General features: G+C 41.0%; 2 protein-coding genes across 3 annotated transcripts; one reads left to right on the forward strand and one right to left on the reverse strand.

Annotated features, from left to right (window-relative positions):
* The first annotated feature begins 121 nt into the window (after positions 1-121).
* Positions 122-5289, forward strand: LOC308367409 (uncharacterized protein). 2 transcript variants are annotated; one of them, XM_080841316.1, is made up of 4 exons: positions 122-1121; positions 1554-1613; positions 3293-3395; positions 4561-5289. In XM_080841316.1, the coding sequence occupies exons 1-4, from the start codon at positions 900-902 to the stop codon at positions 4911-4913; spliced, it is 738 nt and encodes a 245-aa protein (XP_080697442.1). In that variant the 5' UTR covers positions 122-899; the 3' UTR covers positions 4914-5289. The 2 variants fall into 2 exon arrangements, with proteins under 2 accessions (XP_080697442.1, XP_080697443.1); XM_080841317.1 differs by lacking the exon at positions 1554-1613.
* A 414-nt stretch (positions 5290-5703) lies between these two features.
* On the reverse strand, positions 5704-15752 carry LOC308367255 (uncharacterized protein). The gene is made up of 8 exons (XM_080841107.1): positions 15618-15752; positions 15421-15450; positions 11444-11755; positions 11051-11205; positions 10915-10965; positions 10467-10538; positions 9968-10033; positions 5704-9152 (listed from the first exon to the last, which is right to left on the reverse strand). The coding sequence occupies exons 1-8, from the start codon at positions 15652-15654 to the stop codon at positions 8961-8963; spliced, it is 915 nt and encodes a 304-aa protein (XP_080697233.1). The 5' UTR covers positions 15655-15752; the 3' UTR covers positions 5704-8960.
* Positions 15753-16744: the final 992 nt, after the last annotated feature.

Genomic DNA, 16744 nt, shown 5'->3' on the forward strand with positions numbered 1-16744 from the left:
AACTACCTCTACCCACAAATTCCTCGAATTTAACCCTTTGAAACCACAATTCCCGGCGTGCAACTCTCAACTCTGACGCGTCGTCAACGAGCCGTGGGCTACTAACAACTAAATCGGGTTTACAAGAAGCAATCCCCCTGTGCGGACGAACAGGCAACAGACCTGCCGATAGCATCAGTCCTAGTCCTGGTTCTGCATCGGTTCAGTGATTTAATAGGACTTATACCACGCCGACTGCCACTGAAAATACAAGGGATCTTTGTGTGTTTTGGCGTCCTGGTGCTGTAACGTCATCGCGTTTGCTTAGAGCTGTATTCCTTTTACGCGCTCGTCTAAAAAATATACTGAGGATTTCCGTGCGATCAAACAACGGTAACGGGAAGGTTGAGGAATTTGTTTAACTGGAGAAAACGTCAAAATATTGCATTCGTGTATTTTCTTATTCCTGGTTATTACCAAATATAGTCAGCGAGATTTATTGGTGCTCTGTCCTTGCTTTGCGCGTCCTATAATGGTCCGGGTGAAGGTTGCCAAAGTTTATTATTAAATTATGCTGAGTTGATGCAAAGAAAATCTAATCGACAGATCTTCCAAGTTGGTCCTTCTGTCATCAGTCACAGTGTCCGCTTGTTGCGCCTCGTAAACTTTCTGTCGCTTCCTTAAAATCTTTTTTTTTTTCCAAGGTGGCTATTTTGTAGCGAATGATTCAAGTGCTGCAATTCAATCAATTTGTCATCGCCTTCAAACATAGGCCATTGTTTGCATTGGGACGTTTTAATCGTTACTTTTATGCTTCAATCACTAATGAATTAAGACGCATCACTTAAAACAGATAAAATATCGACAGGCCACGTTTTGAGGACACGTTTTCTTCGTTTCCTTATTCTTCAGTTGGTGAAATGGCTTCCCAGGGCATTTTTTCAGCCCATGCTGGCTCAAGTTCAGCTAAGTTTTTGATTGTGCTACTGTATGTATCCGCCATGGAGGTTGGCTGCAGTGAGCAGGCTATGCCATTTGGACAGACGATGAACCTCCAGTCACTGATCAAGGAGACAGGAGAGTCAACGCGCCAGTACGTGGAGTCTATTGTGGGGACCAATGTTGTCGAAACAGGCTTGGAGGTGAGGACAGAAAAGACCACAGGCTACCAATAACTGTGATTTACGTCTTTCAGCCTACTCACATTGGCTCACACCCGATGGATTTAAAGCGCTGGCATGCCTATATATCACGCTTTGACCTCACGCTATGACTTCTCTTTCATTTTTCTATTCTTTAACCAAAGACTAACTGATCAAAACTAACTTCTCGAATCAGTTGATATGAAAAATGAACGCTTCAGTCCATTTCTTTCACTGTCATGTTCTCTTCTCCCCCAATAACGTTTTTTTTTCGCCCCCTCCTCCTCAAGTTAATCTCTTTTTATCCCCCTTCTCCTCCTCTCCTGTCATCCCCCTTTCCTCTGCCCTAATTTCGTCCCCGCTCACTCCTCCTTCTCTGACCCCTCGCACAACCTCGGCTGTTCCACTCTTGGCTCCCGCTCTCTGTACCAGAATGCTGTTGTGTACCTTGAATCTGTATTTGGTCCAGAGAACATCTATACTGTGGCCATGGTAAGAAAAAAAACACGAAGCTCCGCACTAGTTAGTCTCTCATTCATTTACTTTGTTTTGCACAGATAAAACCCATGTCCTTGGGTATTCTGGGTTTCAAATAGAAGGTTTTTGAAGGGGTAGGCGTAATGGTATGAACACATGCGTGACTAGATTGCACGTTCATATTACCACACTAGTTCTGACATTGACAGTTAAGGGGATGTGGTCAGTCTGCCCTACACAGCACAGTGTAAGTGTGTTAGTAACAGGTGTTAAAAATGTGTCCTCGACACACTCTCCTTCATCACCAGCTTGCAGACAAGTGTGTGTGTGTGTGTGTGTGTGTGTGTGTGAGAGTATAAATGGCTTGGGTGTCCTGTGTCGTGAATGTGTATGTGAAGCAAGGCTTGTGATAGTGTGAATGTGCTTGAGTTATGGCTTTGAGTTAAAGGGTTTGTCCAGCTGTCAGATGCATGCACACTTGCCTGTCGTTCTCAACAGAGCTTCCTTGTGGGCAGCAAAACAGGCCCATTATTCTAGACACATGTGGAGTACCCAGAAACATACACACACACACACACACACACACACACACACACACACACACACACACACACACACACACACACACACACACACACACACACACTCACACACAGACACACACACACTCACACACAGACACACACACACACTCACACACACACACACACACACATACATTTGCTGGACGAATAAGTACAAGAAACCTTTTTCAAGTTTAGATTATGAAATATTTATAAATGCTTTCCTGGCAAATGACACATCCCCTCTCTCCATATTAATTTTAAAGAATAAAGTCTCACATGAATATGAACCTTTATGCGAATAACACCAGTTATGACCACCACCGGTTCCACATTTCAAGTCAAATCACAACAGAGGTGTTCTGGACCTGTAGTATAAATCAACAGGCTAACCCTGAGTCAACTACTGTATATTTTCAAACATGTTGGTGGATCAGGAAGAAATTAAAGTTAGGTGATACAGTCCCTCTTTTGCAAACACTTTTTGAAATTTTTGACAAGATTATCCTCACATGTAGGCAGATATCAATACAGCTTTCATGCAGAGGAGTTGCGTGTTTCTTTTTGACTGGCCCAGGCACCCAATAGGGGATACAAATTGACTCATTGCCAATGACTCAACCAATCATGTGAATCATGTGAATGTGTCAATCATGTGTCCAAACTAAACCAACACTGCTCCTCTCACATGCTGGGGGAACTTTGTAGGAGATGGCATAGTGATTTGCCTGTTGAAATTCAAAACTCTGTATTTTCATCCGTGCTGCTGACTTAAGCACTAATTTTGTCCTTTTGCAAAAGCTGGTCTGGTTGCAAATGCTGACTTAGAGCAATTTATGTACCAGGGGTCAGTTTAAATCAGGACAAAAAGAAGAACTATTTACCCGGATGGCTACTATTATCTAGTTGTTTCACATCCTGTCTGTGAAAAAGTACATTGATCATGTTATTGAAAGGCCTACGCCTTGAGTAGCTTATCACTATAGAACCATCCGATAAGTGCTTGATATCCTTTGTCTTGTCACTCTTCTCCTCCTTCTTTCTCACACTTATTCTCTCACTCACATTTTCTCAATTTTCCTGTCACTCGGCTCTCTCTCTTTGTCTTTTATATATTTTCTTCCTCTGTAGTTCCTGGAGATGTTGTTGCAGTTCTTGGCGGAGGGTGCAGCCAGCGGACTCAACGTCATTGCTGTCTACGTTTCCGAGATCCTCAGAGCCACCGGCGTGGATGGTGTGTAAAGCCTCTCAAATAACACTACTTCAATACAAAACGATAATGCGAATTCATCTTTGTGTATCGGCTATAGGCAACTGTCTGGTCCGGACTGATTTAACAGTAGTGTTTAACAGCGAGTATGTAGTTGGCTGTTTAACAATTCTCAGCTATTATATGTGGGATTTTGTGAATTTTTGAGAGTTTTTTCCATCATTGGTATTTATAATGGCCAATGTGTACTGAGATGTATCTTACAGCTGGGCTGGTTTGGTGTGGACCTCTGAAAGGCATTCAGAGGCATTTCTTTCTATAGTTCATTCAGTGTTTTATTTCACAAGTGGGTTTGCAGTGAGACAAAAATGCTCTTTGCTGTCAAATCACATATGTTTGAATCACACACACAAAGTATGGGAATTTTGCGAGCAAAATAATTCTAGCAAGGAATTTGTAAAGGTTGTTAAGGCATTTGTTTTCAAAAATGTACTTGTCTGAGCACAGGCTGTGGCTAGATTTATTTTATAAACATTTATGATTATTTACTACGTGGTAGGACTAATTCTGCGTTATATCTCATGTTTGCAATGATACACAGCGAAAGTTACTTATAGGCATTGGTTGTGTGTTTGTGTGTGTGATTTTGTGTTTGAAAGTATGCCATTTTAGCCTAAAGGGCTAGGCATTTGTTCTAGAAACAAGTGTCCCTCCCATCAAAAGAATGACAGGAGTGTTCAGGATTTGTGTGTTGTCAGGTAACTATGTCGTAACTAATGTGAGAACAGTATGGAATCAGGTTCTTCTTCTTTTGAGGGTCCCTGTTGTAACACCTTCCTGAACAAAGAATTTGTGAAGATATAAACAAGCCTGATTTGTCCTCGTAATTAACCGACTCTTACTTTTTTTTCGTGTGGTTTAATGATTCAGTCATCTGTAATCATGTAACCTTGCAATGTATTGAACTTGGAGGTGGTCAGCAAAAGGAAACACAATGCAAGAAGTTGTATAAATAGTCTCTCTTTTTTGAACATTATGGAGTACATAGTTGTTGTCATGCTGGAAGAAGCCTTATTGGCCACATGACACCACATACCGTACCTGTCAAGACATAGGTGCACTGTATTCTCTCTCTTTCAGTTTCTTTTGACCCTGATTTTCATCTCTCATCGTCTCTTTCTCTCCACAGACAAATTTCCTTTCCCACATTTTACCCCAGAGGGTGTGGCCTCTGTAGCAAAGTGGGCTCTCCTGGCCCTCACTGGCTACTGGCTGCTATCTGTGGTGCTGCGATTGGCTCTGTTGGTGTTGAGGCGAGTGTTCTGGTTGTTGAAGGCCGTCGCCGTGCTGTGGCTCTTTGGGCTGATCGTTAGTGACACCAGTGCGACTACAGACGCCACAGTAATGCGATTGGCTTCTCTGGTGCTTGGCTACGCTGTGATTGGCTTAGCTACGGGCGGCAAGGAGGCGGTTGGCGTAGAGACACGCCTTAACACACTGGAGGGAAAGCTCAAAGCCATAGAGAAGAAGAAGAACGATTGAAAGAGGAGACAAGAACGATTGAAAGAGGAGACACCATTATGGCCTGCAAAGGAGATTCAATTGGTGGTGGTTATGAGTGTGGGTCTAGTAAGGACATGGACTGTGTGTGTGCGTTTCTTTTATCGTGTTATAAAAAAAGAACCTTTGGGGTGCTTTTAGCTGTGTGTGGTTTTCATGTTTAATTCCTCGAGTCATGGGGAGTCCCAAATGGCGTGTCTTGTGAAAATGGATTTTTGATGAAAATGATACCCATAGACAATGGCCCTAAGTTGTCGGGTCATTTCTATGAACTGTAATGTTAGCCTAGGGTGAATGCACAGTGTTTGTTACAGATGAATACATTTGTAAAAATAAATCTCAATCTGAATTGAATCTATATTATTGATGTACTGTATGTATGTTTATGTGTGTGTGGACATGATACCAGAGTACATTTCTGGAGAATTGTAGGTACTGAGGCCAAGAGTTTAAACACTATAATTTCTCCATTGGTCACATTCTGACCACAGAGCGATTACGAGATACATTTACATATTACATACACACTTACATATTGTTCTCTGAAAACATGCAGCTTAGAGTTGGTTAGTGGTACCGTAGCCTGAGTTTTGCTTAACTGTCTGAAAAATGTGAAACAATACAATTACTTAATCCCATGTGGCCTTTCTGCCCCTTTTACAGATGAAAATGTATTTATCTGCATCTTTAGCTCACCAGTTTGAACATCATTCACACTCAGCTGTGAAATGAACTTCTGAGAAGAAGAATACAAGGGTTAATACAGCTTTATTTCAACACAGGGTCACGTGAAGAGAAGCCAAGACTTCAGGCTCAAGGCTTCAGAGCATTATAGCCTTAAGAAATCACAAGCCTTTTGGCCCTCTTGTAAAGACTTACAGCACATGAATAAATGGACCCATTGTTTAAAAGGCACTTCATTACAGCTGTAGGATTCCCAAGCAAAACAAGGAAGACTGTAAGAGTAACAATAAGAAACAGTTAAAGTAAGTGTTGTGATCGGTAAGGCTAAGGTAGTAAGTAACTATCTATACTATGTACACACATAGTGTATAAACACAATTTCACACACATTTAGAACACACAAGTCTCCAAATATATTATAAATACACATGGCTATCGCTTTGGATTTCAGTGAATATATCTTCCTCTGATTCTGAGACCATCTGAAAGCTTGGAAATCAGCATACTAGTACGGACTTTATGATGAGTGTGTCTTTGGGTTGAGAGAGGCTTTAATTGCTGGCTTTCATCCATAGCTTGCCCCAAGATCCATAGCAATGAAATCCTTAAAGGGGCATTATGTAGTTTTTAAATAATCAAAAACAGGGGTGTTTACAGACATAAAGCACTTATGCATATGTTTCCTAATATCCGTTATACATTTTCCTATCCTACATGATATTTCCTATCCTTGTTCAAATTTAAGAAACATGTAGTAAATGCTAAGATGTATGTAAAATACTATAGTTTGACTCATCCCACACATATGAATAATTATCAGGTAACTTGTTTGATCCTGACAAACTGCATATAGCACTTTTAGAACATAAGAACGAGATGGCATTGCTTTGTATCTTGCAACTTTTTCTATGGTACATTTTCTGCTAAAAGTGATAATAGTTCAAATAAAAATGTATTCACTAAAACACAAAAAATACTTTTTTTCTCTACTTGTGGTTCAAAGGAAAGCACAAAATCAGAGGACAAGCTCATGTGCGTTGTAAAAATGAAATATACAAATAAGCAATATAAAATATATAAATCCGATATATATATAATTTTACACACAGAACAGAGGTATTGTATAAAGTTGTAACAATGATGACACAGAAAAATAAAAGTGCCCAATAGTGGTATCTGGTAAGGCCACATTTGACAAACTAAGGCCTTGAAAGGGTGTCTACCTTCCCTATGTGTTTGTAAAAGATTATTTATTAAACCTCAACAATGAGGTATAAGAAAGGAACATACAGATGAACAACTGGGCTCTTGAAGAAAGCTCCACTACATACAAAGTGACCTTAAGTACAATGGGCCTCATTCTCGACAGCAGTTGGGAAGACTTTCCGAAGGATTTCAGAAGGAACTCCACTTCGGAAACATTTATGAAAACATTTGCATTCTCGTTATTTTTTTCTTCTGTGCTTTCTTCTGAACTTCAGACAACTTTCAGAACTCGAAATAGCAGTCGTAATTCCACGGGCCATCTTGTGGTTATTTGAGGAATCGCGTTGAGGAATGACATTTGAAAAAACTCCGTATTACAGTAACGGTTGAATTTGTGAGAATCCGTTGGTGATTGCGTTCACAACAGCTCTACAGACATCCTCGGATTAAAATAATTATGATAATAATAAATACGAGAATATTTATATCATTAACAATTACGTTTCACATTTATAGTCATAATTATACGAGGTAGTGTTTATTGTTACACTAGGTCTATAAGGCTCGTAGCTTGACTGTTCTCTCCCTTGTACGTCACTTTGGACAAAGGCCGCGTCTGCTAAGAGACTGATTGTGAATGACATGAACACTGCAAATGTAAGTGAATAAATAAATAAACAATAAGCTCAATCTCTAAGAAATAAGGCATGCATTTATTGCAATTTATACTACTACTGGTGGCCAGTCTTCACCCCTATGGTGGCCATTTCGAAGGACAGGACGGACTACAATTTATACTTGTACTTGGGACCGGTCTTCACACCTATGGTGCCTATTTTTCGATTAAAAAAAAGAAAGTGACTACTTAAATGTGTTTTACGGACTTCGGACGTTCAACGTTAAACAATATATCCACCTTATTAATGAACACCTGTTACGAGGTGGATTCGGGAGATTGCAACTTGTGAGGCGCTCTTGAGAAAACTGATGTATGGTTTCATGTGTCGAGTGGACAAGTCTGAGAACTGCATAGTAGAGGCTCTGGTCAACCCTCTAAAGAGCTGTTATCGCTTTACCTCAAACTTAAGACGACATTGGCACAAATGTCTTCATACTTTTTAATGCACTGTATTATGTGTGTTGTATCTTTTTGTTTTTCTTTATTTCTATTTTTATTTATTTATTATAATTGTATGTCTGTTACTTTATATGGAACTTGGTGTCTGAAATAAAGAATAATAATAAAAAAAAAAAAAAAATTGCGACAGCACACGTTTCTAAAATTGCGTCTCCTAATAAGGAGCTGGCAGGGCGTGTATGTATGCAAATCCACTTTCACGAGAACGCGCATCAATCTAAGAAGCTAATCGGAAGGAACCCAGCTGAGAAGACTTCGGGTGCTTATGAACACATTTTCAAGCGTGCGGGAATGCAGCGGAAGCGTTTCTCTTACGTTTTTTTTGCGAAGTCGTGTAAGAAACATTTCTGAAGAATTACAGAAAAAGGTCGAGAATGAGGCCCAATGTTCTCAATTAACTGATGTATTTTTGACTGACTTACAGTACAATATATAATTATGGATAGTTTGGTTAGGGTCAAATATGTAAAGGGAACGGAGGCACAAGTTTCAAATGACAAATGGTCACATGCTCATTATGTGGACCATCAAAGCTGTCCAAAGCGGCTTGAAAGTCAGCCCTCAATGTTTTGTATTATAACTATAATATATATGCAACACATATATTTAGAGATCTATGTATCTCTGACTAAATCAGCTAGTAAAACAAGGGTAAAGGTTTCCTTGAGTTTGATTCAACACATGTTTTTTTCCAGCAGGCGCACATGGTCAAGGTAGCTGACCTCCTCTTACAGAAAAGTATAGGTGATAGCCAGTTAGCTCTTGGTGCTTACTCACATCGGATCTCTTAAGTTACGGTAGCTTGATTGTTGTGAAGGCGTTTTGGAGGCAGGAGTTTTAGCATGCACTTGTTCACATGCAAGCCATCAGATGATTTTTCAACTCAGGAATATTTAGTTGTACACCGATGGTCTAGGCATTTGAACTCAATGTTAAGTGCCTCTATGTGTCTATCCATACTACGCTCTCTTTAGATAGAAGAACGATGAACGATGCTTTTCTCAGTTGAGTTTGTCGGAGTTGTAGACGTATGTGTCTGTGTTTGTGTCCATGTTAAGAGGAGAACTGGTGAGGAAATCATCCAGACCCCCACCCCATCCCCGAGGCTGGTACTGGGGGCCCGGGTCCAGTGGGGTACTACGTGGGGGAGAAGGTGGGGCAGCTTTTCCTCCTTCTCCTCCTCCAACCGGAGCCTGTCAGCGGAAGGAAAGGGATGGATCAAACTGGGGACATTTGGTATTTTTTGGAGAGATCATTTCCTGGGTGTGTCATGCTCTGCTCTGCTTTGTGCATGTCTGTTATTGCTTTGTTGCTGTGATGCTGTGTGTGTTGTTGTGTTGTTGTGTGTGATGTTGTGTGTGTGTTGTTGTGTGTATGTAAAACCAAGCCAGTATGAGGTAAAGGATAGCAATTCCCTATACTGGCCATATGGAGGCAGCAGGCTGTGGACCTACAACCATTATGATCGGCAGTGATTATCCACACCTGGCGCCAGATGTGGATGTATAAAGACTGCTACACCTATAAAGACTGCTACATGGAAGGCCCCTTCTCAGCTTCCGCTATTGGCACACACACTTAAGACCAACTCTTCTACTGACCTACACACCCACGACACGCATCCACGCATATTCAAGAAACCCCTAGACTTTTCAGTTTGACTGACTTTTTGTCCTAAATAAATCGCCGTTTTGTAACTAGATAGACCTTTGTCTGTGTCTACCTTTTTATGCTACTGCTCCACGAGCCGGGCATAACAGCGAAACACACACAGCTATCCTGACTAACACACTTGGCACATCTAATGGTAATGTAATGTAATGGTGACAACACACGACAAACTGATATCCATGCATTTCCATTGCCTACTGAAGTTCTAAAACACCAAACTCAAAGTCTTCAGTACCTTTTCATTTCAACCAGTGTTTTTGATCAGGTGTGCATATGTATAAACATTAGGAACATATATTAAATGACAAATTACTAAATGTAAATGTAAATTACGTACCTCAGGAGGAGGAGCAGCAGGAGTGTATGGATGGCAATCTCCAGGACCTACCAATTCATCGTAAGACTGTAATAACAATAACAACAAAAACACCTTTTTCAATATAGCATATAAGAGTGGTTTCAGTGGATGAATAAAACTATAAACCCATCATAACAGATAATAGCAACCAGGAGTATGCAAGAGCACGAAAAGTACTGATAAAAGGTGATACAATACATGTAAAATATATCATATAAAAAGTAAAGACATAGGTGACAAATAGGGCCACAAAAACTAAAACAGACAGACAGAAAAAAATTAGACAAGACCATTTTTCTGAATATGAGGTAGAGAGGTACAGAAAGAAACATGGGAAGAGTGTGATATGGTGTGATGAAGGGTAGACTGGACATAAATATTTAAGGGGGGAAGGCAGATCAAGGGATAGAAATGATTGTAGTGTAAAGAATGAAGAATGATTTTGAGTAATGTAGAATTTGGTGATGACTGAACTTACCGGTGGGGGGCTGTCCCAGGGGTGGGCTGAAGAGGGGGGCTGCAACCTCGGTTGGCTCTCTGGACGTGGAACCTGTAGGAGAAACACAAAAAAAATAACACATGGGCTAGTTTGTGTTTGTAGTATTATTCCACCAACACTTTACATATGTGTGTATGACATGGGTCAGGTTTATGTCCATGGTGACTCTAGCTTAAATTAACTCAATCCACAGAAAAACAAGATGAACATGTTGCTCCTTGTTGCAATGCCTATATGCCAAGCTACATGTTCAACAGTGGCAACAGAGTTTGTAAAAGGATACATCGCATACATCCCAAAGAAACTAACTTGGGTTTATTAAATTGTGATATTCAGGGAAGGAGGCACTAAAGGAGAGACAGAGAGACAGAGACGGAGAGATAGAGGTTGAAATAAGGTTTATGACTGTAGGGCCAGAGTCTCTCACCGTAGGCTGAGGTTGTAGAAGGTAGCCTGGTTCAGACATTACAACAGGATCCTGCAACAGAAAGACAGTATGGTGGTGGGTGACAAAGAAAAAGTGTGAAAGAGAGCGATAGGTAGCAACAACTACACCCACTTACATGGACGAAGACGGGCTGTCCGGTGCCTGAAGTGACTGGAGCATTGCTCTTTTTGCAACACCACTTTCTCACACAGCAGCAACAGAACACCAATGTACTGACTACAATAGCAAAGCCAAGGGGCACAACCAGGTCTCGAGATGGATAACCTGAATCTAGGGAGGGAGTAAAAGAGAGAGAGATAGAGTGTTTGTGTGGAAGAGAGAAAAAACATGAATGCCAAATCACTTTTCTGAGAGTTGCAGAATCAGCCTATTCGTATCCGTGGAAACAGAATATGTTCAGAGAGTGGGGCAGAGATGGAGAGAGGTTCGTGTGGATAATACACTGAAGTCACATAATAACTGTGGCCTTTTACCAGAAAATATGAAAAACATGAAAACAGCCACTTACAACTGCTTCCAGAGAGCCATATTACAACAGCAAGGCCTTTGTTCTTGTCGTGGACCTCGTATCGTCCTGCGTCACTTGATTTCAAGTCCACAATGGTGAGCGTCAATTCACCAAGCTCTGTTGCCTGTAGTTCTATTCGATCCCCAAAGATCTGTAATGCCTCTTTAGTCTCCATGCCATTCTTGAAGAGCACGTGCTCTTTGTCGTCGGAATCGATAAACACAAGGACTGCCTCGGATACGGGAACTGGGAACCTGCTTTCCCAGTGGTGCTGAATGGACTCGTCGCTCAGATTATGATATCTATAGAGGTCTTTAGAGGGGAAGGAGCAAGAGAAAGTGAATGAAAGAAAAACAAGACACTCTTAAAACGTTAAGCACATTTAAAACACTGTTGAGATAAAAGATGTACATCACCATAACTTTACTTGCAGGTATGTTCGTAACCTCTCACTATGTGTATGAACGCCTGTCCGCCCTTGAGGGCCAGCTAGTTACTCACCCTTACAGTATTGTTTAAGCAAGTTCATGTGTAGTAGCCACCTCCTAGGCCCTGTGCCAGTTCTGTGCCAGTTGAAGCTCAGTAGGTTACTTTTGTTTCTTTTTATATTTATTAGTGACCTCAGAGTTTGGTGTTACTGTAACTAGTGGTGTAGTCCAGGGTATACGCAGGTCTACGGAGTATACCCACTTATTTTTCAGTCAGCATTGCGTATACCCACTTCTCAAAACAGGGCGTTTATCCTGTGCTGTTTGGGCTGCTTTAAAAAATGCAAAATTAAGAATATACCCACTTCTCCAGGGACCACTACACCACTGACTGTAACTGCTTTGCACTTCTTGTAGGAGTTGGCCTGGGCTGTCTGTGGTGGCTGACAATGCTGCCGTTTTGCTTCTCGTCTCTTCCTCCTTCCTAGCAGCCCTTCCTTTGATTTCCCCTCGGCTTTATGGTGGCCGAGTTAGTGGTGGAGTCGCCATAACGTCTCGCCATTTAATACAGCTTCTGCCTACTAGTGCTGCTCTTCGTGTGAGTTTGTTTGTCTGTATGTGTGTGTAATGTGTCGTTGTCACTGACAGCTTCCTTTGTTTGTGGCTTTTATGTACCATATTTAATAATTTTTTTCTTGTTTTGTTTGCCATTTATTGTTGCTATTTTGTTAGTTGCTTTGTGTTTATTTTCTGCGTAACTACATTATTCTTGATTTTCCGCTCCATGTAACCCACTCTGGCAATTGGGCCTAATGTTGTTGGGGTTTTAGTCTTCAGTGTTGCCAATTGTCCTGTCAATGTTTGCCTCCCCTTTTTCAGTTTGTTGGCTCTTGCTTGGATGTGTGTGTCTCTGTGTGTGTGTGTTTCAATCTGAAGTGAGCCCTCACTGAAGTTTGTTTATAGCTTTTTTTTTTTTCTTGCTTTCAATATAGTTCTGCTTGTGATGGCCCCAACCAGTGATGGTAGTGTCTCTTGTTGTGTGCTGTAATGTGTTAATTCACCTGTACTAGGTGTGTCCATGTATGTGCCGAGCATGCATGTAGCGTGTGACCCCCAGAGGTACCGCCCCCTCTGCCTAATTATCTGCCCCTAGTGGTAAACCTCGTTTCTTTTTTGTTTTTGTGGCAGTACTATTATTGTCAGTGATGGCCCTTTCTGCCATCTCCTCTACAAACTCCTGTGTTGTTGTAGTTTATCTGGTGATTCATTTAATAAACCACATATATTTGTATTTATGGAAACCACGTCTCTGCCTCCTCAGTAACGAGCCCGTTTGTCCTTATTGGACTAGTTAGATTGTATCCTAACCAGTGGCGGCTCGTCCATAAGGGCGATTCAGGCGACGCACTGCCTATGGGAAAAGGAAGAAAATAAAAAAAATGATAATTCCTAATGTAGAAATTAATTTACGACTACATGTAAATGTAAATTTCATATTTTTTTTTCTGTCAGATTCTACCACTAGACCGTCTGATATGCCTCTGTATGTCTTTGTCGAATCAGGTAACAGTCATTCAGTCAGCCTAGAGTCGTGATTCAAATGGCCCCGCCCCTTCAGGGCGATCTTGTGCGAAATGAAAATCGCCCCAGACTTCTCCCATTGACTCCCATGTTAAATGCGTTTTTTTTTCACAAAACAGAGCTGAGCATTCTCTATGGCTTCCGGGAGGGCGAGCCCCTCCAAGTCTAGTCATAAGTAAGCGACGCAAAAGCCTATGGTAAAACGCAGTGGTGGTCCGTCAGGGCCTTCAAGGCCTTCTCTGCTGGCCTAAACATCATCAGAAAATAAATGTAATAAAATACATTTAATTTTAATATTTTCTTTTCATAAATATGTATTAAATTATTCCCCATAGTCCATTATCTTCATTTCATAGCTTCCAGCGTTGTTAATTTATGTTAGAGCTTTCATCCAATCATATTTCAGCTATCATGTGTTGCCACGCTCCAAGAAATCTTCCCCGAGAACAGAAATCTTCCCTGAGGCCTTCAGAATTCACATTGAAGGCCCGTGTACATCTGATTGGTTATCACAACTGGCTGTTTCAGTTCATTTAAGTTGAATGAACTGAAACAGACAGTTGTGACAACCAATCAGATTTCGAGTTGGCGACACTGGGCCTTCTAGAACATAGACATGTATAGATAGACGCCGCCTCCACTGCTTCAGCCCGTTGCCTCGGCGAAACGCGTCGCCGCCATTTTGGGAAAGGAGCTCTCTGCCGTCAGAGGTCTGTCAGACGTGTCAAACAAGCGCAAGTTGCCAGGAGCTGCGGTTTATCTGGATAAAAATCACGATGACCTTTTACATTTCGCAACCAATTTCATGGAGTATTCAAGGGTTTATGCTCTATGTGAAGTGTGTGAAAAAGATTTGCCTCTACGTTACTTTGAATCTCGCTAGTTAAATCGGCAGTCATACATGTGCATGGGTCTATGATAAACGCTCACTTTTCTTGCAAAGCTCGTGCATTTTGAAAATACTGAGAAGATCTATAAACTATCGAAATAGTGCTTCTTTAGTTACTAGTATTGACCACCATTAAGAGAAAGAGCATACATCAAATAGTGAGAAACTGGCAGTCAGTGTGTTTTTCATAGTTTAATAGGCTAGTTCCTTTTCAAGTATGTGCATTAAGAAACCTTGAACAGTGCAATTGGCAATACACAGGCAATACGCGGTCTGTATCTATATACCACTGTCACTTTTCATAGGTTTCACAGTGTGAACTAACTTTAAATAATTTTTAATGTGATGACTTATTTTGCTTTTGTAAGCCAATACTTTCAAGATCAGTCAATAAATATCGTTGGTTTTGACGTATGTTGCCCCCTTCTTTCTGTTGTTAGTGGACATATCATGTGTCCTGTTCAGCTATGTTACATCATACAACATTTGAGACGTGTGGATAATGAAAAAGTGGGATCATTTAATGTGGAGCCACATCATGTTTGCTTATGAAGGCTCCTGAATGTAACTTTCTTCCATAGCGTTCCACTTGTATCTTGCTCTAGCTAAGTAGAAAGAGGGGAGATATTACTGTTGGTTGCTGCCAATAGTGGACAAAAAGGTTTTGCTGTATGAGTAAATCGGATAACTTAATGTACCTACTGAATAGGTCGCCTTAATCATTATCAAAAAAATTGCCCCCCCTGAGAATTTTATCAGGAGCCGCCACTGATCCTAACTATTTCCCTGGGTGAAAGTCCCAGGGTGGCGTTGTCGTGTGTGTGCCCTTCCTAATGCTCGTTCTCTACCTCCACGTTGTCTACCATAACGGTGTATAAAAGTCTCCGTTATCAACACAACCCCATGCACCAGATACGCCCTCAATCGTCCGTCAAGCAGCGCATCCGTGCAAGCCAGCCGTAAAAGCAACTGAAACGCCTATTGCATTGTTTTACACCGTTCCTCACACTTTTCTTGGTTGTTTGTGGACATCCACGACACTATGCCATCAGAAATAAGCAATTTACAAAATAACTTACCGTCTCCGTAGCCAGTCGTGGTGGCAAGCCCTGGGAAACATAAAATAAAACGGTCGATTGGCAACTCACAATCACACTTAAAAGTAATCAGCGACAAATTAACAGCGACAAATTAAAAGGCAACCCATTCGCAGTCGCACCGAACATATTTAGTCAACTCCTCTGAACATTAATATCAAGGTTAAGAGACTACTCACCAACAACTAACAGAGAGAGCATAGACAACAAATGCATCCTGTCAGCCAGAGCTCATCTAAATTTGTGGTAAATACAAATGCAAAGCAACAGATCGCGGAGCTCTTGTCAACACAACACACCACACCACACCAAACCAGTGGGTTAGCTATATGTCATAAAGCAACGTGAACCTAGCGGGAATAGAACGTTCAAAGCGGAAATGAAAACTGTTAGCCAAAACGGCTAAAAGTTAGCCAAACTATCAAAATAAAAGTCCCGCGATTTATACGGATCCACAGCGGTTAACAATGGGAATCCCTAACAATAATGATAATGAATTTCATGCAGCCACCGAACGGTCGAAATTTCGCCTTTTAATGTGTAAGAATGAGAAATTAATGAAGATGTTTGGTGGAAACCTTCCAGATTGTTCAAATTACATGATACAAGTAGCCTACTATTTTTCAATGGCTCTAAAAATGGCTCTATCTTTTTCAGGGGGATATATATCATTTGGGATACATACATATATCATTTGCCTTATTCGAGAAATAACTTATTTCTTATTTGAAGACCAAAGAAACTAAGAGGGTTACACTAAACACTACAGCTTATTGATGAAAGCCATTAAACAAGGCATTATACAATGCACACAATTAGAGTGCATGCATGACATTCAAATACTTGAAATAGGAAAACTAAGTCTTGTGCACCTTCAACATGGGGGTAAAATGAAATCCTTACAACATGACCTTTCAAATGATATATGGATTATATGTCCTGAATCGCTTTTGCGGCAATGGCGGGGCATCTTGTGCCAACTGTGCCATTCGCCATAGACACGAATGGAGAGCACATATTCAAATAGCTGAAATAAGAAAACTACATCTTGTGCACCCTCAACATGGGGGTAAAATGACATCTGACAACATGACCTTTCAAATGACATATGATTTACAGGGCCTGAATCGCTTTTGTGGCATTGGCGGGGCATCTTGTGCCAACTGCACCATTCGCCATAGACTCGGATGGAGAGCACACCTAATATTCAAATAGCTGAAATAAGAAAACTAAATCTTGTGCACCTCAACATGGGGGTAAAATGACATCCTGACAACATGACCTTTCAAATGACATATGATTTACA

The sequence above is a fragment of the Sprattus sprattus genome (genome assembly GCF_963457725.1).
Source record: "Sprattus sprattus genome assembly, chromosome: 6".
Taxonomy (NCBI): domain Eukaryota; kingdom Metazoa; phylum Chordata; class Actinopteri; order Clupeiformes; family Clupeidae; genus Sprattus; species Sprattus sprattus.

Excerpts from the sequence above, each read along its gene's own strand:
- LOC308367409 (XM_080841316.1), top strand. The coding sequence starts at position 900 with ATGGCTTCCCAGGGCATTTTTTCAGCCCATGCTGGCTCAAGTTCAGCT. Across the intron at positions 1,614-3,292 it reads ACATCTATACTGTGGCCATG|TTCCTGGAGATGTTGTTGCA; the intron begins GTAAGAAAAAAA and ends CTTCCTCTGTAG. Across the intron at positions 3,396-4,560 it reads CAGAGCCACCGGCGTGGATG|ACAAATTTCCTTTCCCACAT; the intron begins GTGTGTAAAGCC and ends TTCTCTCCACAG.
- LOC308367255 (XM_080841107.1), bottom strand. The coding sequence starts at position 15,654 with ATGCATTTGTTGTCTATGCTCTCTCTGTTAGTTGTTG. Across the intron at positions 11,206-11,443 it reads ATGGCTCTCTGGAAGCAGTT|ATTCAGGTTATCCATCTCGA; the intron begins GTAAGTGGCTGT and ends CTCCCTCCCTAG. Across the intron at positions 10,966-11,050 it reads GACAGCCCGTCTTCGTCCAT|GATCCTGTTGTAATGTCTGA; the intron begins GTAAGTGGGTGT and ends TTTCTGTTGCAG.